This window comes from Lissotriton helveticus, chromosome 7 (assembly GCF_964261635.1).
Source record: "Lissotriton helveticus chromosome 7, aLisHel1.1, whole genome shotgun sequence".
Classification (NCBI taxonomy): Eukaryota; Metazoa; Chordata; class Amphibia; order Caudata; family Salamandridae; genus Lissotriton; species Lissotriton helveticus.
In genome coordinates this window covers 677,459,216-677,482,942 of record NC_136068.1, presented here as the reverse complement: position 1 = coordinate 677,482,942, position 23,727 = coordinate 677,459,216, and the positions used below count along the sequence as shown (strand labels likewise).

General features: G+C 46.2%; 1 protein-coding gene across 1 annotated transcript in view; it reads left to right on the top strand.

The window, feature by feature from the left end:
* Positions 1-23,727, top strand: part of AFAP1L1 (actin filament associated protein 1 like 1) — a 142,977-nt gene that overhangs the window by 103,666 nt on the left and 15,584 nt on the right. The window contains exon 17 of the mRNA XM_078652987.1: positions 14,421-14,599. Coding sequence (XP_078509113.1) covers positions 14,421-14,599 — 179 coding nt within the window. The remainder of the gene's footprint in view (positions 1-14,420; positions 14,600-23,727) is intronic.

The following is a 23,727-nucleotide window of genomic DNA, read 5'->3' as shown; positions in this document are numbered from 1 at the left end:
ACTGTTTGAGCAAGAACCAACTTTTTATGGGTTCAAATCTGCAGATTATGCAGCAAATAATGGATTATGTGGCAAATGCAGCAAATCTACAATTATGCAAAAATCGCCACAGCCGCACAATCGCATAATTCCAGTGGCCCTGATCATAACTCCTGTCAGCGATGGATCGACCATAATACCTCTCCCTTCAGCACGCATTGTTGTACATCACATACTGTGCACTCTCCTGCCATCTAGTGGTGGCTGCAAACAGAATGCCTCTCTTCGGGTTTTGTAAGCAGGAATGTCTTGCATTGACTGTGGTGTCAGACAGCCAGGGCAGTGTCAGTATTTCTTTGAAGTTTAACGTTACTCTGTGATCATCACCTTTTAGGAGGATAGGACATATCATTTGGACATATCATTATTCCCTCACATATGAAATTTCCTTCTGTGATTACTTCCAGACATCTGTATCCTTAAAGCCACTGACTTACTTCACCACGCCCAACTTCAGATATTCTTCAGAGTACTGTGTCTATCTGGGAGTGGCCGAAGTCCAAAATATTTAAGAAATTCTTTTAACTGCTTTGTCAACTACTGGGTATTTGAAGAATTGTACTGTATTGTAATTGCATAAGAAGTGTGACTTGCTGACGTTTAGGTATAAAGACTTTGAAAGCACAGGATTCGCAACAATATTCAAAAGTCCTGCATACGTGGGAAAGAAGCCATCAGGCATTTTTAGCATTTTGGGTCCTTTTTGGTCTGGCATGCGCTGCTCACTCTGCGAGGCTTCTTGTAATCGGGATATTCCAGAAGTGGAGTTTAAGCCCCGCCCATCTTTTTGATAGGCTGGCGTCATCGTCCATGCTAAACGCTGGCTTCCACTTAAAAAGGAGGCTTCTTAGTCCCTCCTTGTTACCGCCCTATCTCCTTTTGGGATGGCCCATCCGGACTAGATGTTTTACTTGTGGCCTGTCACGGTATCCTTCATAAGTCTGTATGCACTCTTTTTAGGTTGAGGCTACCGTCGCACTGCGTAAGCAGTGGGCGGAGCCGAAATTTCATGACTTCAACAGTGGTGCTTTAACACGCCTCTCTCTTCCATTGGCTAGCTTTGTAAATAGAGGCTAGCCATTGGAAGAGATGTGTGTCAATTACTATTTTCCCCGCCTTGATGTGATCTGTGGGCGTTTCTGCCTCTTTTTTCAAGTCCCGCCCCTTTTTCATCGTCATTCGGAAGTGGGCGTTTACTTTGCCAGCGCTTTTGTTTTGCCATTTCCCCCGACCGAAGCTGGAGGAAGGTTGTGCTGCCCGCCTGCCCCCTCCCCCCCCACCCCCCCTTCTAGTTGTGATTGTTGTTGTCTTCGGGACAGGACGCTGTTTTGTCAACCTGGGTCGCCGCGTTCTTGTTTTGTGATGTAATGCGCTTTAAATTAGTCTCACGCGTGAATGAAACGATCAGTGCGGTACTACACTTCTATTTCATAATACAAGAGTCAAAACAACACTTTAAAAGGGATGCATATTTATCATCAAATATTTGGTTGCCTGGGTGACCAGCGAACTACAAAGATATGATGATCAGTTATAACAGAGGAAAGATTTGCACATTCCTCAAATAAAATATAGATTGCATCCGAAATCCATTTGCGCCGATATACACTGCTGAAAACTGAAGTGTGTGTGTGTGTGTGGTGGTGGGGGGGGGGGAGGGGGGGTGTCTGTGGTTGTGCTTTGACACTGTAGAAATACGTAACCCAGACACAGGTGCATCTAAGATTGTAGATCAGTCAGTCGTGCACCCAGACACAGACAGCTTTCCTTTCAGCTATTTACTGTCGGTGCACGTCGCTCACGTTCCGAGCGTCCCCACCCCCCAATACTTTCCGGAATAATGGCTTCCGCGTTCGCAGTCTGTGACACCTTTTGCCATCTTATGCAACATCCTCGTGGTTTTAGTAGATGAGGTAGAATAAACATTCTAGGGAGAGGTTAACTAGGAACTAGAGGAAGCACGCATACGGGCCTGCCATTTGCAGGTTAACAACTCCGCACTAGGCTACTTTTTTTTTTTTTAACTTAGCAAAGAGAAGTAATTCGTGCACTGTGATTTTTGGGGGCGCACTTGTACAACTGCCTTAAAAGCGAACAGTGAAAACACGTTAACGTCGCGTGCTTTTGGAGCAGTATGAAAACTGAACAAGAAATACATTATTTAAATGCCAGCAGTAGCCATTCAGGCTATGGGCTGTGTATGGTGTAGTGTGCCTTCGCTGTCTGCTCTGCTCTCATGCTCCAGGCCAGAGCAGGGACATGTGGAGGTGGGTCGCCAGTACCGGGAGAGCACAGAGCCATCTTACACCTAAAGACTTCCAGAGAGCGGGGGGGGGCGGAGGCCTCACTGCCGCGCGGAAGATAGTATTGTAAAGTGATACACATTACAGAGGACGACAATTTTTTTTTTTTTAAACTATCGTATATTTAACGCAAACTTTCCAATGTCTTTCTCTTGGCAAGGTCAGCGGCTACACTTTATTTTCCAGTTAGTAATTTGCAGTTGTATCTTGTTTGATACCCTGGACACATATCTTGCTCTGTTGTAAAGCGCTCTAAAGCCCATGAGCCAAGTCCGCGCTATAGAAAACCGCGACTAAACAAATAAAATAAATAGCAGAGCAGCGCTGTTGTTGTGTTGAGGCGCGTTAATGTGAGGCGGAGTCAGACATTCTGCCAACAATGGCCTGGGTGTGGGGGTTTGCAATCAGCCCCTCTCCAAGGGGAGGATAAGGGGACATTGTCCTGATGGTGACAGAGGCGGGCCCTCACCCCAGGGGTGGAGGGGACAAACGACTCTTGCTCCAGAGACGTCCCCTCCCTGTGGGGTGTGAAGAGCCCCCTTACTGGTTCAGAGGACTCTGCATTCCCCCCCCCCCCCCCACTCGCCCACCGACGAGCAGCTGTGAGCGGCAGGCCAGGTGAAGGGGCCCGCAACCCACGAGCCAGGGAGATCAGTGAACTTCCACCCCTTCCGGATGCCCTCCCCTGAGTCTGTAATTCTGAACATCTCTCTTGGAGAATTCACAGCATTTTTGATGAGCTTTGTCTCATAGAAGAAGTTCTGGGCTTGCTGAATTTCCATATGATATATCCTTACCTTCTCTCGATATAATACTTTTTTATTTTCCTCGTAGTCTTTTCGCCATGCCCTTTCTGCGATTTATTTGTTCTTTTTTTATGTAATGTATGGCCCCTCAAAGTCATCGGCCCTTGTTCTTAACTGATCCTCCGGGACAGAGGAATAATAGGGTGAGCCATAAATAACATGGCCTCTCCGCCCTGATCAAAATGTAAAAAACAAATCTGGCCTCTTCCACCCTCCCGTACCCTCCTCTGTGCCCTCTCTTCCTCCTCGCCCTACGCTCTGCTCTCTGGAGCAATCGGGTCACTTTGTTTATCACTGTTGCTACGTCATCACAGTGAATAACCAGATTTGGAATACACTGCGTGATTCTGGCCCTGGCATCCGTGCTTAACAAAGACGTGAAGCGACACATCATTAAAAACATAAAACTGCACCAATTCACCAGGGAGTGGGCTCTTGTTTTTAAAGTTTATTTTAAACTGACAGTGCACTTCGGTTTGTGAACTCTGCGAAAATAGCGCCGGGCTGCTGTGCTGTTTGTCATCAGATACGTCATGTGACCCGCCTGACATACGTGCAATATTAATAGAGTATTCACCAGCCTAGTGACTTTCCCGAGGGCACAGGAGACACAAAGTGCGCCTTCTGCAAACTCTGTTGATAAACGCACTGCTACAGGAACTCTTAGAGCCCAGTAGAGTCAGATTCCAGAAGTGAAAAATCCGTGCAGCACTTAGCGCCTTGAAGATGAAATCAACCTGCTAGTAGTGTCTGGATGGTGTACATACATGCCAACATTTCAAAAGAGCAAAGTGAGAGATTTTTTTTAAAAAAATCGGGAGAATGTGGCCTTTAATCGGGTTACTGACCTCTATGGGCTTTGGAAGTGGCTGCTGTAGGATCGGACATTTGAAACGCAAATGCACGTTCTTTTTCTTACCTTTCAGAAGCATGGAGCATAATGGCGGCAGAGAGAGGGTGATGCAAGTGTTGAACACTGCCTGGCCTGGCAGGTTGCTGGCAGTGCGTTCACACACCTACCCCCACCTCCCCCCCACCCCCTGAAACAGCTTCCTGGGCACACACACACAGCCGCCCGGAGTACTTCACAGGTCTTTAAAAGACCATGCGCTTTTAATGAGGCTTAATTGGTTTTTCACCCCTTCGAGAGCCCCTGCATCACCACTCTGACTTTTGCTGGAAGAATAAGCACGTTACACAATACCAAGCCCTGTCAGCTGAAACCCCAGAGGAATCGGGTTTTTGCTTGCAGGAATCGGGAGGCTAGCCCTGAAATCGGTAGTCTCCCGCCTGAATCGGGAGGGTTGGCATGTCTGGGTGTATTGCATCGGCTATTATGACCGCTGCTTTGAAGCCATAGACCGCCACAGTAAGCGCTATATTAAAAGTAAGCAATGATACTCCCTTTAACAACATCATCAAACAACATATAAATATTACAGCATTATAAAATCTGAGAAAGGACCTTTCTGCAAATCATTACAAGTCAAGCGCTTACAATATTCGAAGATTTAAGAAGTGAATTGTTCTCACTCCCGGTTCAGTGGGACAGGGGTGGACTTTCGATAAAATGTTAAAATGTGAGACCAATATTAGCTCCTAACAGCGCTCCCGAGCTGTCCAGCGCCACCCCGCTAAGTAGGATCTGTGTCTTGTTAGTACTGTCGCCACAAGTATCAGCCCCGGCAGAAGACATCTGGAATGGGTGTACTGCTCACACTGACAGAGGCCAGGCTGATGCTACTCTTAACGAAAGATATGCTCCTCCTTTCATCGACGTCATAAGGATGAAATGAGGACACCGTCACGGGCACTGATCTTCAGGATGCACACAACGCTGAAGCAAGTGCCTAAACCCACTGAGGTATATTACCTGCTCATATGCGGTGAGAAGACTTCGGGGGGACATTTGATGAAGCCATTTTGGGAGTTACCTTCCTGAACCCCAAGACCCGCAGAGATTTTGAGGAGTGTTCCCTAAGCAGAACTGAAATTCTACGCCTGGAATGCTCCTCCTTTCAACACCAACCCTCCCCCACCTGTTAGCGCCGCCCCTCTGCAGGGCCAGCAGATGCCTCTTCACACTTGAGCATTTCCAGGTGCCCATTCTCGATTTTCTATTTACAAGGAAGTGGGACCCGGCACCTCAAGGAAGTGAACAAAGTTTACACCACCAGCGCCTGACGTCATTCATAAATCTCACAGACTCACGTGCTGTGCCCACGTGATACTGTTATCTTGGGGCCCCCTGCGCCCAGGCATGCTGCCACCGCCCACACACCACAGGTGTGTCTGGCTCTGCCAGATAGCGCTGGTGCCAGGGGTAAGGCGGCGCATTTCACAGGCTGGGCGTCCGGTTAGAATACCTCACTAAGCAGGCATGTCAGTTAATCGAGTTTGGGAGGACATCGACACTACAACTCCCAGAATGCACTGATTTATCATATATTACAGGGAGGGAAACGTGGCCTGTCTACATGGAACGACCTGCCAAACCCAACAAAGCACAACCCACGGGTGACTTACAAGCCACACACACCGCAGGTGCAGTGCCAACCACACACATCACAGATGAGTTGTCAATAAACACCCCTCAAACAATCTACAATGGTATAGCGAATAGAACTGGCTTGCATTTCCAATTACAGGCCATACTTATTGGCTTTAGAAAAACTGCTGAAAGCAATACATTTTTATTTGAGCACCAGCGGTCCAGCAGCACTAGCAGGATTGCTGCTGAGCGCGCTGCAGCTCATCAAGAGCCCATGGTCTGAATGTGGTTGCAAGGGACGCCAACCATTAGATCAACAACTCTTTAGCATCCATAGAAACTCCTTTGTTTTGCTTGAAAGTGAAGCAATGCGTCTTGCAGTAAAAAATAGCACAGGGGGTTGCATTTTGTATACGTTAGATGTACGAGATAAAGAACTGAATGTGACAAAAGGTGTGATGGCTGAATGTACTTTTAGGCGCTGATTTTTAAGTTGTATGGAATAGAGTGGGGTATATACCACACCTGGCATGTTGGTGTGACGTATTTACCAGATATGGTACAGCTAACTTTTCAACACTGAAACGAAGCACAGTACACAGAAGCAGAAGGCAACACACCAAACTCTACGTGCCCGATTCACCAAAGTAAAGTGAGACGAAAGTGTAACTTTACGACTTCGGTATTCAGAAAGGGCATTTACTACTCGTAAATTTTTAATTATTTTATTTTGAAAGTTTTATATAGCGCGAACAAGATCTTTGCAGATAACAGAGCGCTTTACAAAGGCAGGTGGAAGGGTAGGGAAACAAGGGAGCATAGTAGGAAGGTAGGTCATCAAGTCAATGTAGATAGTAAAAATATTACATATATTACAGGTATGAGGTAGCATGGCATAATTGGAACGTAGGTCATCAAAACAATGTAGATAATACAAAAATAGAAGATAATACAGATATGAGGGAGCAAGAACCTAAACACTGTAAATGCCCTTTGTGAACACCGAAAGCCGTAAAGTTCAACTTTAAGTTTTCACAAAGGGCATTTACGAGTAGCCAATGCCCTTCGTGAATACCGAAAGTCGTAAAGTTAGACTTTCGTCTCACTTTACCTTTGGGAATCGTGCCCTACATGTTTTGGCCCTTTTCAGGCCTTTTCTCTGCTATATTTTAACAGGTTTGAGCTGCCGGAGTTTATTGGGGGGAAAACTGTGAAACTGTGCTAATTATCACACAACTGGTAATTCGGATTCCTCTGCAAACTCCTGTTTGCCAAAGGATTGGAATGTAACCTTGAACTTGTAATCAGGGATGTAGATGTAAAATATTCCTTCATGCATTCCAACCCTGCTCTTCTGTAGCATGACAGTGAGACTAAATGGTGCTGATTCAAGGCGAAATTGGCAAAGCCTCATGCCAAGCAAGCCAGTGATTTGACGGGAGCTGACACTAATGTGTTAAGTTTTTTTTTATTTTTTAAATGTTGATTTTTTTTCCATTGAGAAGATACTTTCAAGTGATCAAGAAAACATTACACATTTTTCTTGTAGCATTAATACATAAAACGACATAGCATAGTAAAGTGCAACAGTAAGCATTAACATTTTAAACACATTTGTCTAATTACTCTTGACTTAATCCAGCTATGTCCACGGCAATCATCTCCTTTAAAGCAGCATTAAACCGAAGAGAGTGCACATTTCACATTAATTCCCAGTATGCCCTTAGACTAACTAAAACATTGCACCATCCGTTTCTTGGTCCTTTAATGGAAAGGACATAGCAGCATGGAAAAATACAAAAATGTTAATAAAATTAATGTGCATGCAGTACAAAAACCATGGAAGCAGCGGGAAGCAACCTTTACAATGCATCGTTTACAATGCAAGTTGTTACAACGATGCATTGTTGCATCGCATGCCATTACAACACTTGTGATCCGGTTTTTCGTGCCTCTGTTCCCTAGGGCGTTACTGGACTGAGAGCTCTGTGTGTGTGTGTGGCTCTGTGTGTGTGTGGCTCTGTCTGTGTGGCTCTGTGTGTGTGTGTGTGTGGCTCTGTCTGTGTGGCTCTGTGTGTGTGGCTCTGTCTGTGTGTGTATGTGTGTGTGGCTCTGTCTGTGTGGCTCTGTCTGTGTGTGTGTGGCTCTGTGTGTGTGTGTGTGGCTGTGTGTGTGTGTGTGTGGCTCTGTGTGTGTGTGTGTGTATGTGTGGCTCTGTGTGTGTGTGTGTAGCTCTGTGTGTGTGTGGCTCTGTGTGTGTATGGCTCTGTGTCCGCTAATACTCTCTACTACTCTCTAATGATCAACTATTGTAAATGACAATACCATTTATTTATGTTTAAAAAAAAAAATGAAAAAATGCCATTTGCAATGCCAATAGCTCTAACTTTAATAAAGCCGAGACCATTGCATTGTACATGCTTGTTTACTTTTATTTTCAGCTTTCAGCGTGGTCTGCTTCGGACACGCTTGTTAATCTTGTTTCATTATTTTGCCATGCGGGCCAAAAGGGAGCGTTTCTCCTTACTAATGCAGTCTGCTTTTATTTTCAGTGCGGTTCGCCTCGACCGCGCTTGTGTACTTCTTTAATTATTTTCTCACAATGGCTCTCTGCGAGCGGCGCGGGATTACAGGGCCTTGTTCACAGAAGGTTCAGGTGTGTATACAAGGCAGGAATACTATGCATGATAGTGGAAAGTCAGCACCATCGCTGGACAGATGGATTTTAAAGAATTATGACATATTAACCAATAACCTATGGCACACACAGGTTGGAGCAGACATAAAGAGTTCTCTGTCCAAGCTGGGCACCACCAGGTGTGCTCTTAATTGAGGCGGCGGCAGAGGAGCGTGGGGGCAACAGTAGCACAGTCCCCAACGGCCGCTCCCGCCGCCTCCTGCCCACGTCCGGGTTAAGATTTCTTGGCTCCTCGGTGCCGTCTCGCAACCGCTCTTACAGTAGCCGAGGTAAATGAAGCTGAGGAAAGAATAAGCCGCTCCAGACCGACTCCCACTCTCGTGCTAACATACGTGTGTAATACACTCTGGCAGAGGGTAGCGCCATGAGTCCCCGAGGCGCTCGGTGCTTCACTGAAAGGTGCAGGCTTGCTCTGCTTCTGCAGACGGACTTTTGGAGGAGAGGTCTGTGAGCCACGGGGATCACCAACATCAATTCAAGCACTTCTCTAGCTGGACAGAATTTTACATACACCAGAGATGGACATTCACGGCTCGCCTGAGGGCGCAGAGCACCACATAAGTATGCTTACAAAAGAAAAACATACGCTTCAAGGTAGGAACCATGACAAGTGACTAACCACCTTTGATTAGGGAAGAAAACTTTTCATCATGCAAGACTAACTTAAACCCACAAAATACTCATCCTTTAAGGAAAAAACAACTGATCAATGAAAACAAAACCGTCTGTCGATTTAACTGCCTTTACTTATTTTAAATATGTCAGGCAACCCAAAACACAAAAGAGAGCATGCAGACTACTCCTAGCCGCTAAAACGACAAGTGGTTAAACGCCCGTCACTGTCATCTGCTGTGATCTGCTGGTCGGGAGATAAAAATCCCACAGAGGTCAACTCTGCCTATTGTTTAAGGTCATTACTGAGTGTTAGGCAATGGGATAATAGCAAGCAACACCAGTGGCGGCTGGTGACATCTAAAATTGGTGAGGCGTAAAAGTTTGTGGTGAATGGGCGGTGCCGAGTGAGCTTGGTCGACCGTCATAAGTTGGGGTTTGTGAGTTCTCCCCCACAAACATTTTTAAAAAGAGTGAGCAAATAGTGCCTTTTCGTTTTTAAGCTTATATAAGAATGCAAGAAGGTTAATAAAGCGATTGTGAAGTGTAGTTATTTATTTATTTATTTATTTAGTGTGTTTTATATAGCGCACGGCTACCCCAACAGGGTGTCCCGGCGCTCCTGAGAGTGTAAATGAATCTTACTCCTGAGGGAATTAGCAAAAGAGGAATGTTTTTAGTGCCTTACGAAAAGGAAGCTCGTCCTGGATCATCCGGATGGCAAGAGGGAGTTTGTTCCAGTGGGATGTGGCGAAAGCTTGGAAGGTTTTCCCTCCAGAACGTGTTTTATTAAATCTAGGGGTGGTAAGAAGGTTTTTGGAACTGGAGTGAAGAGATCTAACATTCTTGCAGGGGCGCAGATAGGAGGAAAGGTAAGCAGAGCCTTTTCCCTTAATTGCCCTGTGAGCCAGTGTGAGGGCTTTAAATTCAGCCCTCTTCTGTATTGGCAGCCAGTGAAGCGAGCGCCGGTGTGGAGAGATGTGCTCTCTGGGGGAAATGCCACATACTAGTCGAACTGCTGCGTTTTGAACTGTTTGTAGTCGATGGCAGAGCCCTGCGGCCAAACCAATATACAGACCATTGGCATAGTCCAGGTGAGATGTAACCAGCGCTTGGACTATGGTTCTCCTGGTGTTCTTAGGGAGAAAGTTGATACATTTTTTAACCATCCTAATTTTGGAAAAGCAGGCTGCTGATACTGTCTGTACTTGGTTGTGAAAAGAAAGGTTGGAGTCCCATCTGACTCCAAGGTTTTTTACGGATTCCTTAGGTGAGAGGGGGGAGGGCTCAGATCGAGTGGCCACCAAAGGTTGGAGTCCAGGGGGGACGGCTGGTGGAAGAAAAGGACCTCGGTTTTCCCAGCGTTAAGTCGGAGGCAGTTGTTGTCCATCCAGCATGCAATTTTACGCAGACAGTCTTTTAAGGGATCAAAGGTGGATTGAGAGAGTCTGTCATAGGAGAACAGGAGTTGGATATCCTCCGCGTATGAGGTGGCTTTAATTCCAGACTGAGCAATCATCTCATCAAGCGGGGAGAAATAAACTTTAAAAAGTAGGGGGCTTAAAGAGGAGCCATGAGGGACTCCCCACTTTAGTGGCCGGCTATCAGAAGTATACAGGGGGGGGTAAAAACCACCTGAGTCCTGTTGGACAAAAAAGAGGACAGCCACTTCAAGGCCTGACCTTGAATGCCCTTGGAGTGGAGACGATCAAGGAGGACAGAGTGAGAGACGGTGTTGAATGCTGCCGACAAGTCCAGCAGCACCAACACCGCCCTTGATCCTCCATCAAGTTTCCAACGCACAGCATCAGCCATCTCTATCAGGGCTGATTCCGTGCTGTAACCTTGTCTAAATCCATGTTGTGAGTCGTGGAATGACCCGTGGGTTTCTAAGACGCTTGCCAGTTGTTTTTGCACTAGTTTTTCCAGTATCTTAGCTGGAGCCGGTAACAGGGAGATGGGTCTGTAGTTGGCCGGCTCATTGGGGTCAGTGTTGGTCTTTTTAAGGATAGGGACTAGTCGTGCGTGCTTCCACGAGTCTGGAAAAATACCAGTCCGGGGAGAGTCATTCCAGATGCTGTTCAGGATAGGGTTAAGAAGAGGGGCCAAGGCTTTATATTGTTTAGCCGGCCATGGGTCGGTTGGTGAGCCAGATCTACATTTGGATAGCTCTGCTAGAGAGAGATCAAGGGAGATTTCTTCGAAGTTAGATAAGACCTGGGAAGGTTCTGGGTCGGGAGTTGTATTCGCTTTAAAATTGTGGGTGAGGTCAGAGCAATTTTTCCTAGGAAAGGAGTCGAAGATGGTGGCAATTTTATCACATCAATAAAGAGATTTCATACGATAATGATGTAGGTAGCAGTTTATTGACTCGCAGAACTAACTGGTTCAGGGCTTTGGAAACAAGCTGTAAAATTGCTTAAAATATCCTGACAAATTGAAGAAGCTGAGTTTGTAGTTTAAAACGTTTCACATTACGGGGTATATTTTTCCCCTTCATCTTCAAGGTTATCAAGTGGTGTGTACAAGAGTTTAACTGCAGTAAGTCTAGGTGCCATTTCGAGGTCCTTGTATACTTTTAATATAGCAAATAATCCAAATGGGTAACATTTAAAGCACAGCTGTGAAATGTTCTGATAGAGCCACAGATCAAATGAATGCGCCCTCCACACATCAGGAGTTTTGTACTCACCCCTAAAATGTGTTATAGTTTCAGGGCACTTACGTAGCGGTGCTGTTCCCGTATTAGCGCCTACTCCTCGGTCTCCTACTTGCTATTCCGGCACATCCTGCCAGTCAAGAACATGAACCCGGCTCCCAGCCACGGCCGGTGGTAGGTGTAACTGCAGGGCGGTGACGTAGGGAGGGGGAGGGGCAGGGTGGGGGGTTGTAATGTATGGATTACGGACTTTAACAGGTAAGTAAACATATAAATTAATAAAACGAATTTCGTTGTGTGCACTGCATCACCAAATGCGATGCAGTGCGCGCAACCAAATTCGTTTTATTTATTTATATGTTTACTTACCTGTTAAAGTCTGTAATCCTTACATTACAACCCTCCACCCTGCCCCTCCCCCTCCCTACGTCACCGCCCTGCAGTTACACCTACCACCGGCCATGGCTGCCAGCTCCGCATAAACAAATAAGAACACCACCTTCAGCGTTTATTTAACCTGCACAGTTGCACACACTAGGGCATTTATGTTTGAGGTTCTATGTGTGGTATTTTTTTATGGTTGACAAAAGACTTGAAGAATGCTATCGCTTCCATTCCAAAGCCGGCCCGCCTGTAGGGCCCTAGCCAGTGGCCAGGCCATAGAGACGCAGCAAGCACACACATGCCCTCTTAGCGATTAAATATCTTGTCAATTGGCAGATTTTTTTGGATGTATCTACCTTGTAAATTATTTTTTGGGGGTATGGGGTATAGACTCACCGGCCAGTTGACTATTCATCTCACCTTACGCTGCATTTCCTTACAGGCTATAGTAAGTGCTCAACGAAAAACAAATATCACGCAGTGCAGAAATTATTATTCACAACAAAATGAAAATGTGTATCTTAGAGGCAACACCAGAGAGTGCATAAAGTGTGTAGGTAATGAGCCCCAATAGCCAACCCTATGCTAGTGGATTTCTTTCCTAGTGCCAGTGGCTGGAACGGCCGTTGCATTTCGACCCCTACGTCATCATCACAACATCATATACAGATTGGGCACAAGAACACAATGTCAAACCAGATGAAGAATAAGACGCCCCTTCCGCCCGTCGTCTAAATACAAATCTCAACTATGGTTTGGAAAGAATAAAAAACGTTTTTAACTAGAACTATTCTGGTTTTCCATTGTTTACATGTTTCAGGTTCTTTTTTTGCCCCGCTTTCCTTTACCACAGCTTCAACTCCTTTTGTTTTTCAAACAAGCATTTGCAATGCAATAGGTCTTGCATTCACACGAGTTTGAGCTATTAGCATTATACATGACAATGCCTTTTATTTGGGTTTTATTTTTAAAACATAAATAAAAGACATTGTCATTTACAATGCCAATAGCTTAAACTCGCGCAAATGCGAGACCTATTGCATTACAAATGCTTGTTAAGTCTGGTGTTAGCCAACACTAGTAAATTTATATATGCTTGCACAATTATATATTTAAGATACATATAGGGGTTTTTCAGTCAACCCTTGTCATCCTTTGGTTTGTTGTTGTCATGCTCATTTTTCTCCTGCCCACTACGAATATGCCTCTTTTTCCCGCATACCATTACCCCACATGTTGTTACAACACGGTCGTTACAACGACTTGCAGAGGGGGTCTGGATGTTGGAATAGTAAAATGTACTATTCCAACTCCAGTCTGTGCGTACTGTAGGGAAGGTATTGGATTTTAAATCCAACACCTTCACCCCCCTCCACAAGTCGTAAGTACTTGCGGGGTAATGGTATGTGCAACAACCGCATAGGAACAACATGCAGGGTTACGGATGCGGGGTGACAGTTGTTTACCACCCACTACAGCATGGTGCAACGGGTCCTGGCTTTCTACTTTTTTTTCACCAAGGTCACATCCACACAAAGTAGTTTCTTTAAAAGTCAGGCTTGCCATGGTAATATGTGCTTTTTGAGATTAGAAAAATATTTTTGTTTTTCTTCTTTGTTTTTTTTATATATTGGTGAAGATGTGGCAGCTCCCACAATAATGTTTTATAAAAACTATAGCAAAACTAAACAAGCGTTGACAAAGCCAAATGTCAGTTAACTTAGACCGATTGGATTTGCCAGTGCCAATGCTTCTTTGGATTGCAAGGTATTCTCGAACATGACATTAACAATTGTCTTTTGCAGTAGAATATGAGCATGTTAAAATCCTTCAATAGGCTATACATGTTTGAAACTTCACGCAGTTTTTCCTCAGTTGCAAACACAGAATTAGCCAGAAGGTTAGGAGTGTCTGTTAAATCTTCTCACTAAGTGGGCGAGACATTGTCAGTACAACCTGAAGTATCCAAAGAGGCAGGTATCGCTCAAAGACCTCGGCTTATCCAGCGACGAAAAAGAAAACATGAGGAGTCCAAAACAGCTTGTGGAAAAGAGTCTGACACCGAGAGCTACGCGGCTGCCACCAAAAGGAAGCAGGCCGCGAAAAAGGTGCGAAAGACGCAAAAAGAAGAAGCCGAAGCCTTATGAAGCAAAATGTTAATCTGTTCATAAATGTGACTGCTCAAGGCCCCTTGCACCTTAAAAATATGATATAATCATGAATTCCTGAAACATTCCTTTTAACCTATATTGATTTGAAATTGAAATTTGAAGCTGAATTGTCCTCCGCATGCCTAGAGAGTGAGTGTTAAGTATGTTTTAGATATTGGCTGCAAACTTTGTTTAGAATGTTCCAATTTTTGAATCCCAAACCATAGCATGCTAAATTTCACAGATTATGGTTGCATTTATTCCCCTACCTCTTCCAGGTAAGAAGCAGAAGCAGTTGGAGGAAAGGGTGGCAGCACTGGAGGAGCAGTGCAAGCAGAGGGAAGGGCGGCGAGTTGACCTGGAGCTGCAGCTGACCGCAGTGAAAGAGAACTTGAAGAAGTCCCTGGCAGGTGGACCGTCACTAGGGCTGGCCGTGACTGGCAAGACTGATGGTGTGGTAAGCCTCTCTTCTAGTTAAGTGTCTCCCATCATGTATCTATCACTGGCAAAGTAATGTGAAGCAATCTAACATTGTTTCTATAGAGCACATTATGACAGACTCCTAGTTCACAAGCCAATGAGTGTTACAATTGAATCTGACCATTGCTGGGGGATGAAGGGGCACTCCTCCCTCAACATAATATTGGATAAATTGAAACAAAACGGTTCCTTCAACAGCTTACATTTGTTTTTCAGGTAGTTTTGAAATGTAACAAATATTGTTGTATGCAATCAGTATTTGAATAGCTAATACCTATAATAGTGCCTTGTCACCATAAAATATTAATATACTTCAGAATTTGTCACCGTGTCCAAGGGTACTATTTCGCCATATCAGCAAATCATGTGTGTACCTTTAAGAAAAGTGTATACCCAATACAAAACACTGCCTGCACAGCAGGCAAATATATTTGTGAGACAAGATATCCATTGTCCTTTGAGGTAGCGTTATGACATTAATCGTTTGCAACTGCTGTCGCACAGCATTGACACGTGATTGAGATTCAAATGGGTGGGGCCTTCTTTGCCCCTTCTCCTCACGAAAATATATTTCTGACTGATATATTGCAACTTGTGTTTTTGCAGCATCAGTTTCTGGATTCACATGCTGTGCATTATTCCGCCATCTAGTGGTTGGGTCCAGAATCGTTCTTGATTGTTTCTTTTCTCTTTTTGTGGAATTGTCGATCACCATGTGGTGGTATGTCCATCCCCTTGAAGTTCCTGTACGTCATCACCATTTTCAGATTCATTGTTCCGCTGTGGTCTGGAAGCACAAATTCGGAGCTCTGAAGTTTTTTGGGGAAAACAGAGAAAATTAAGAAGATCAACCAAATCGCAGAAGACCACAACGAAAGTGACAAAAACAGAAGGGGATCCTATCCCAACAGGGGACCCCGTCGGCAACAACCACATGTTCGGAGGATGAAGAGGGGTGAGGCAGATGAGGGTCTTGGAAAATACCCCAACTGCCACCACAAGTTTCCCCAGAGAGACCCCATGTAGTCTGCAACCTTTGTCTGTCAAAAGTCCATAGAGATGAAGACTGCAAGGCCTGCACCGAGTTTGTTCTCAAGACTCTCAAGGTACGTCGATTACAGAGGCTAGAGCACTGCCCCATGGCCAGTACACATAAGATGCATGTATCAATCAAAGACCTCTGCTTATCCAGCGATGAGAAGAACAGCATTGAGGTGGCCAAAACAGCTCATCGAAAAGAGTCAGACGCCGAGATCTATGCGGCAGATGCTGAAAGGAAGCAAGCTGCGCAAAAGGTGGCAAAGGACTCTGAAAAGAAGAAGCCAAAGGTAACTAAACTGCCAAAAGGCTCAGTCACCAAGTCCTCAGACAATAAGCCCCCAAAGGTAGCCACTGCTTCAAAGCCCTTGTCAACTGGAGGTCAGCCAAGAAATAAGAGACACACGGATCCTGACCAAGGGATATCCAATGGAGGCAAAACACAGTTGAAACCCTCAACCCAACCATCCGCGAAAGACAAGGGCTAAGTTTTAGAGAGAGTGTAGCCATCCATGCACAATAAGAGACCGACACTGAACAAAAGTGCTCGAGGTCCGACAGAAGAAGAGACGGCCTGAGGCCAAAATTGCTGTCTGATTGCAAAGGAAGAAGGAGTTCCACAAATCCTTGCAGGAATTCTTTATTCCCGCGAAGCCTAGATGGTTAGATGACCAGAACCGAAGAGGCATGGCACAATCTTAATGCCAAATCCTCATAGGAGGGGGTAGGCAGTTACCTTTCGAGGCCATCTGCACCAGACGACTAATTCCTCTACAACAGCCTCATCAAGAGGGCTGAAGAGACATATGGGGTACAACTAGAGGAGCAAAAAGGATATTCATGTTTCCTCCTTGGGGACACTTAGAAGGCAACCATTGGGGCACTTCACCTCCCTGGACTCACATCACATCAGGGGACTCAACTCCCCATTCACCAACACGCCAGGAAGCGCGGTTGCCAACTGCATCTTCCAGGGGGCGGGGCTTCAACTACTGGCTCAAAAGCACCTTGGTTATCCAGCTGCGTGAGATGCTTTGAAGACAACCTTTGGGGTACTTCTCCTCCCTGGACTCACATTGTATCATGGGACTGAATTCTCCATTCACCAATGCTCCAAGAGGCGCAGTTGCTGGCTGCTGCTTCCAGGGGGCGGGGCCTCAAGCTACCAGCTCAAAAGCACCTTAATTATCCTGCTGTGTGGGACGCGTGGTCAGTGCTGGGGCCAAGAGCGGGCCTGTCCTGCTCTGGTCAGAGCCTGGAGGAGGCTGGGTTGGGATACCCCACTTGGCTAAACACCTTAAATGACCCATGGTACTGTGGCTTATATTGTGCACCATTCGTGAGTGACTTTTATAAAGCTTCTTTGACTTATCATACTTGTTTACTTCAAGAAGGGACTTACAGTTTAACATTTTTGATGGGGTTATTCTTATAATTGTTCATTTATTATATTTGCTTTGCTAGGTTTCATATTTTGCTAGTGATTTCTCCTTCTAGCAGGCATGTGAACAAGAGATTTTGCAGCGTGAATCTTTCTGGATTCACTATGCTGTGCATTATTCCGCGGTCTTGTGGTTGGGTCCGGATTCGTAGTCTTTTCTTTGTTTTTTTTTTTTGTGGGTTTTTTCGTAGCCCAGGTGGGCGTCGGCGTCACACCCCCTTGGGTGCATTTCCGGTGACGTCGGCATGCTTCCTGCGGAAGCTCCCACTCTTGGGCGCCATCTTCAGATTCTTTTTTTCCGCGGTCGGGTCTGGATCGTTCCCGTTTGGGCTCCAGACATTTTTGGAGAAAGAAGAAAGGAAAAGACAGAAAACACAAGGAGAAGTCATCTGAAGACTCCAGGGGACTTCATCGACGAACAATCAGCAAGGACAAGGCGTTTTTCATCGAGATCCTCGACGACCGTCGACGAACACGCGACCAGGGAGCCCCTGGACGCTCGATGATGGACAACACGCCGTTCAAGTTCTGCCGTAACTGCCACCACAAGTACGCGCAGAAGGACCAGCACCCGGTTTGCAACCTTTGCCTACCGGTGGACCACGAAAGAGGAGACTGCAACGCCTGCTCCGCCTTCGCACCGAAGACCCTTCGTGTGAGGGAGAGACAGAGGGTAGCGCACGCCACCCTGCAAGGGAAGGCCCCCGACTCCGTCCCTCTACGAGCTGGGGATGTCCTCCGAGGAAGAAGACAACACTGCCGCCGAAGACGACAGCTACACGGTCGTAGAGACCGATTACACGAAGACTTCTGATAAGGTAGGAGACTCTTCGGCCCCCAAGAACCCGAGAGACTCTGAGTCTCTAAAAATCGAGGGCAAGACCCCGAAAGCGCCAACGCCAAAGAAGGCGGCGTCCGCGACTACTCACAGGCCCAGCGGATCCTCCGAGAAGGAGTCTCCGGCGCCGAGAGCTGCTGATCAGCAGAAAACGTCAAAAATCGTCCCCGAAATGGATCGATCGACGCCGAGGGAAAAAGACCCTAAACTAACGACGACGACCAGAGAGCCAAAACCCGGTTCGACGTCGACGTCGAAAACTTCGACACCGAAAAGCTCGGCACCGAACCAAGCGCCGATAAGAACGGCTGACCCATCCGACGCGGAACACGCGGCCGAGATGGAGAAGAAGAGAAGGCGCCTCGAGGCCGAAATGGAGAACATCATGCAGCGGAAGAAAGATTTCGACGCTAAGATGAAAGTCTTCACGATCCCTCACAAGACCGGGGACTTCATGGTCACAATAGACCTCAAAGACGCCTACCTGCACATCCCAATGAACAGAAAGCACAAACACATGCTCAGGTTCACCATTGGAGAAAGTCACAACCAGTTCACGACACTGGCCTTCAGACTAAAATCAGCACCAAGAGTTTTCACAAAGTGCCTCGCAGCAGTCGCAGCGCACCTACGAAGGCAAGGAATACACGTATACCCTTACCTGGACGACTGGCTGGTGAAAGCAAACTCATACCAGAAATGCAAGCAGCACGCACATACAGTGACGAGCACGCTCATAAGCCTGGGGTTCTCCATCCATTGGAAGAAATCATCAATGGAGCCGGAACAAGTCAATATCTTCCTGGGAGCACAGATCAACACCTTACAGGGCAAGGTGTTCCCCAGCGAGAAGAGGGCGAGGGCGCTGGTGAAGGAAACTCGCCTCTACCGGAAGGGACAAGCTCGGACAGTGAGGACTGCGAGCAAGATCATGGGCATGATGGCATCATGCATCCACCTGGTACCAAATGTACGACTCCACATGAGACCCATTCAAGAATGGCTACAGGAGCAATGGTCACAAGCTACAGGCGATTGGGAGGATCTAGTGGTTGTAACGCACGCAGTGCAGAAGGAGATGGCATGGTGGACCATGGAGAACATAACAAGGGGAAAGCCTCTAACGCCCCCAACGCCAACAGTGACCATCACCACAGACGCATCCCTGAAGGGATGGGGCGCTCACATGGAGGAGCTCAAGGTGAGGGGACTGTGGACGCCAACAGATGCGGCAAAGCACATCAATTACCTAGAACTGAAGGCAATCTTCCTTGCACTGAAAGCCTTTCAAACAAGACAGTACAAACACAAGGTGTTGATACAAACAGACAACACCACTGCGATGTTCTACATCAACAAGCAGGGGGGCACACAGTCAGCCCCGCTTTCAACGCTGGCGCAGGAGATATGGAGATGGGCCATCCCTCTCAAGATAGACCTGCTAGCCATACACCTACCAGGGAAGGACAACATACAAGCCGATTGGCTCAGCAGGCAGACATCGGCATCCCACGAGTGGGAGCTCAATGCTCAGGAGACAAGGTACCTGTTCGACAGATGGGGGACACCATCGGTGGACCTGTTTGCCACACGCCAGAATGCAAAATGCCAAAACTTCGCATCCAGGCAGCCCGAGGAGGGGTCACTGGGGAATGCCCTATGGATAGATTGGTCAAGGACATTTGCTTACGCCTTTCCCCCGATACCACTGATACACAGAGTGCTGAGCAAGTGCAGAGCGAGCAGCATGACACTGATACTGGTCACACCACAGTGGGCGAGGCAGACATGGTACTCGCAGATCATGGAGATGACACAGTGTGCACCCCACAGATTCAGCAGGAGGAAAGACCTACTCTCCATGCAGAACGGGGAGGTACTTCATCCAGAGCCAGAGAGCATGAGCCTAGTAGCGTGGCTCCTGAGGACATAGAGTTCGCACATTTGAGACTGCCAGAAAGCACCCTGAGGGTCCTTCGGGAGGCACGAAGGCCCAGCACTCGGAAGTGCTACGTTGCGAAATGGAAAAGATTCACAATATGGTGCAGACAAGAAAGACTTCACAATAAAATGAAGAGGGACTCCACAGTGCTAAGGTACCTGACGCACTTGCTGGAGAAGAACCTTAGCTCATCCTCTTTAAGAGTTCACTTGGCAGCGATAGTCGCCTACACAAGGGGAGAAACGTGCAGGAGTTTCTTCACATCACAGGTGGTGAAGAGATTCCTAGAAGGAGCGAAAAGGATCGCACCACCCAAGCGGGTGCCGCCACCTGCATGGAACTTGAACACAGTCCTAACGGAACTCATGAAAGAGCCCTTTGAACCACTTCACAAGGCCTCCCTAAAGATGCTAACTATGAAAACAGCCTTCCTGGTTGCAATAACGTCCTTACGCAGAGTAAGCGAGCTTCAAGCGCTGACGCTACAAGAACCCTACATACAAATACACAATGATAGAGTTGTGATGAGGACTGACCCACACTTCATGCCGAAGGTGGTATCCAAATTTCACATGAACCAGTCTATACAGATACCGAGTTTTTTCCAAAAACCAACAACTAGCGCAGAGCGAGCTCTGCACACCCTGGACGCCAGAAGGGCAGTCATGCACTACATTGACAGGACAAAGGGACACAGGAAAACAAAACAGTTCTTTGTGTCATTCGCAAACAGCTTCATGGGGAAAGCAGTAACCAAAAAGACCATTGCACGATGGATCGCACAGACAATTCAACTCTGCCACAAGCGTGCAGGACAAGAGCTGGCAGAGGGGACACGTGCCCACTCCACTAGGAAAAAGGGCGCTACAATAGCCTTCCTGGCTAACACACCCATAGAGGACATATGCCTGGCGCAACATGGGCTTCGGTGCACACGTTCACGAAGCACTACTGTGTGGATATACAAATGAACAAGGAAGCTCGAGTTGGACAGAAGGTGCTACAGCACATATTCAACACCCAACGCTCATCTTCCACCCAGCCGCCACAGAGATGAGAAACCGCTACAAAATCTATGCCTGTGGGAGGGTCTTATCAAGCAGACACAGCACCACATATCAGAGTTTAAATAAGTGATTTAAGTAGCTGTCTGGCAGATGTGAGATATTGATTCACTGCCGTGTCACATAAAAATGTGTGACTAAAAAATATATATGGTGGACGTTTGTAGTCGTCCATACAATTAGCTAGAACAGGTCCTTTTTTGTGGTGAGGCTCTAGCTCTTGCCCACGTACTTCCAACCATAATCCTCTGGCCCTCAAAACCCTCACCAGTAACACCACTTTTACACCTACTAATCCCTTGGTGTCTTTTATTTCATGGAACGTGGCTGGTCTTAAGTCCAAAGCTGCCATACCAGACTGGAATAGTTATATAGAACTACAGGATATTTGCTTGTTCCGAGAAACATGGTATGCAGATCCAATCTTTAGGCCAGGAAATCTAAACTTTTGCATTCCAGCAAAGTTAAGTGCGATTGGGAGACCATCTGGTGGGCTTACGATTTGGATGAGAGCTACCTTGGAATGCAGATTTCAAAAACTTGACATGGAGTGCCCAGACAGCTTAGGAATTAGTGATAAGTTTTCCAGCATTGAAATGTATAACTTTTACTCTCCGGAGATTAAGGGTTTCTAGGCCTCACAAACTGTTCAGTGCTTGGAAGACTATCCTGGTAGCTTCCAGTGTTAATCTCAAATTTTCATAGCACGGGACTTCAATGCCACTTTTGAGGCCCTGGATGGTGATGATGCTATCCTATCTTATGAAGAGGATGCATTATGGGCTATTCCTCAACTTGACCTCCATCCTATTAAAAGATGGACTCAGGCTACTCTTCAGCTTAAGGCATTATCACTAGAATTTGGAGTGAGGGCTCTAAAAGGCCTATCTAAATCTGACCCGAAGGGGGCTTTCACCATTAAAAAAAACATCTCACATGAGTTGTATTGACTACTTTTTAGTCGATCTGAGACTCTGGCCTTTTAGCTTTTTGTGAAAGGCATCTTACTGATTTTCATATTTTTCCCTTGCAAGGGATCAAGTGCCTTTTAACAATATGCAACGGCTTAACGGCTTCAATGGCACCATATATTTATTTGATTTTTTACTTATTTATTTATATTTATTTGGAGTTTTATATAGCACTGGCAAGACCCAAGGGTATCGGAGCGCTTTACTACATGTAACAGAGAAGCAATCAAACATAAGAAGTGACCATAGTAGAGCATAGTGATTCGTGAGGAGTAAAGTTCAAACACGGAGTGGTAAATCAGACGTATTGATCCGTGACGTGCACAGTTCAAATATAAACAGTAACCAATAGACTCCATGATTCGCGACAACTCCAGATCGGTGAGGAGGAGCACTGGAGAGAGACGAGAGGTGAGCGAGGTATCGGTCCTCTAAATAGAGTGAATGTATGCTGCAGTGTGCAGGATTCGATGTAGAGCGTCAGCTATCCATTCGGAAGAGATCGGTTGAAATACATTATACCATAGTAGAGCATAGTGATTCGTGACGTGCACAGTTCAAACATAAAGAGTAACTGATAGACTCCATGATTCGCAACAACTCCAGATCGGTGAGGGGGAGCACCGGAGTGAGACGAGAGGTGAGCGAGGTATTGGTCCTCTGAACAGAGTGAATCTATACTGCAGTTTGCAGGATTCAATGTGGAGCGTCCGCTATCCATTCGGAAGAGATCAATTGAAATACATTATCCCCAAATACGTTATTGGTCATTTCCTCAGCCTTACAATCTACTTTGGCTAAGCTGAATAGCTCCATAAACTCGGAAAGGAAAACAAGTTTAACTAGCGATTTGCATAATACTTTTTTCAGACACGTATTAACATACTTCACTGCTCTGGTCTTTAATGCTCAAAAACTGGAAATTAGAACTAACATCTTGGTTTTATAAGGAAGGTCGTCATCTAAGAAGTCTCTTGGCCATGGCCATAAAATCTATGGATACAGTTCGTATTCACTACCTAAGAAAGGAATATAAGTCTCCCCTGACCAAAGCCAAAAAGGAATGGGTCGACCAGAGGTGATCAGACCTTAAAACACCTTGTTATGCAAAAGATTCCACCAAATTGTGGTTGCTTGTTACCTGGTGTGGTAATGGTTCACCATCCACCCCCCTCAAATAATGTACCCCCTTCGACTGGGTTGATTACTTTTATAAACTGTACTCTGAAGACCACCAGGTTCCAAGGGAGGAGTGCTCCTTGTAGTTGATCCTCCCCCATTCAATTAGTTTCCTTGTTTGATCTAGACGACATTGCCACTTCCCTTGATGCAGTCACCACCGGCAGAGTGTGCGGCCAGGTGGTACTCCAGGGGATTTATTTGTCTATGACAGAGAAATCTGGTCCAAGTTAATTCTTGCCCTAGCCAACGCCATAGGGCATAGCTCAGATTCATGGAAGGGAGCTGAGATCTTACCTGTTTTTTTAAGAAGGGGGATAGATCCTCATCTGCCGATTAAAGATCTATAAGTTTTAACGACTGTATTCATAAAATCTTCTGTCATCTCGTACTGATTAAACTTCATGACTGGGCTGCTGAACATGAGATACTGTCCACCTTCCAAGCTGGTTTTCACAAAAAGACCAGCACCATTGACCAGGTTTTCCGATTTCTCTTGATATATTGGAAGATGGCTTCTGTCGGCAGAGGCTGCTTAGATGTTGCATTTGCCGACCTCAAGTCATCATTTGACCTAGTTCCTCGCTCTAAATTAGGGCAGGTCCTTTAGGAATGGGTATACCCCCTGATCT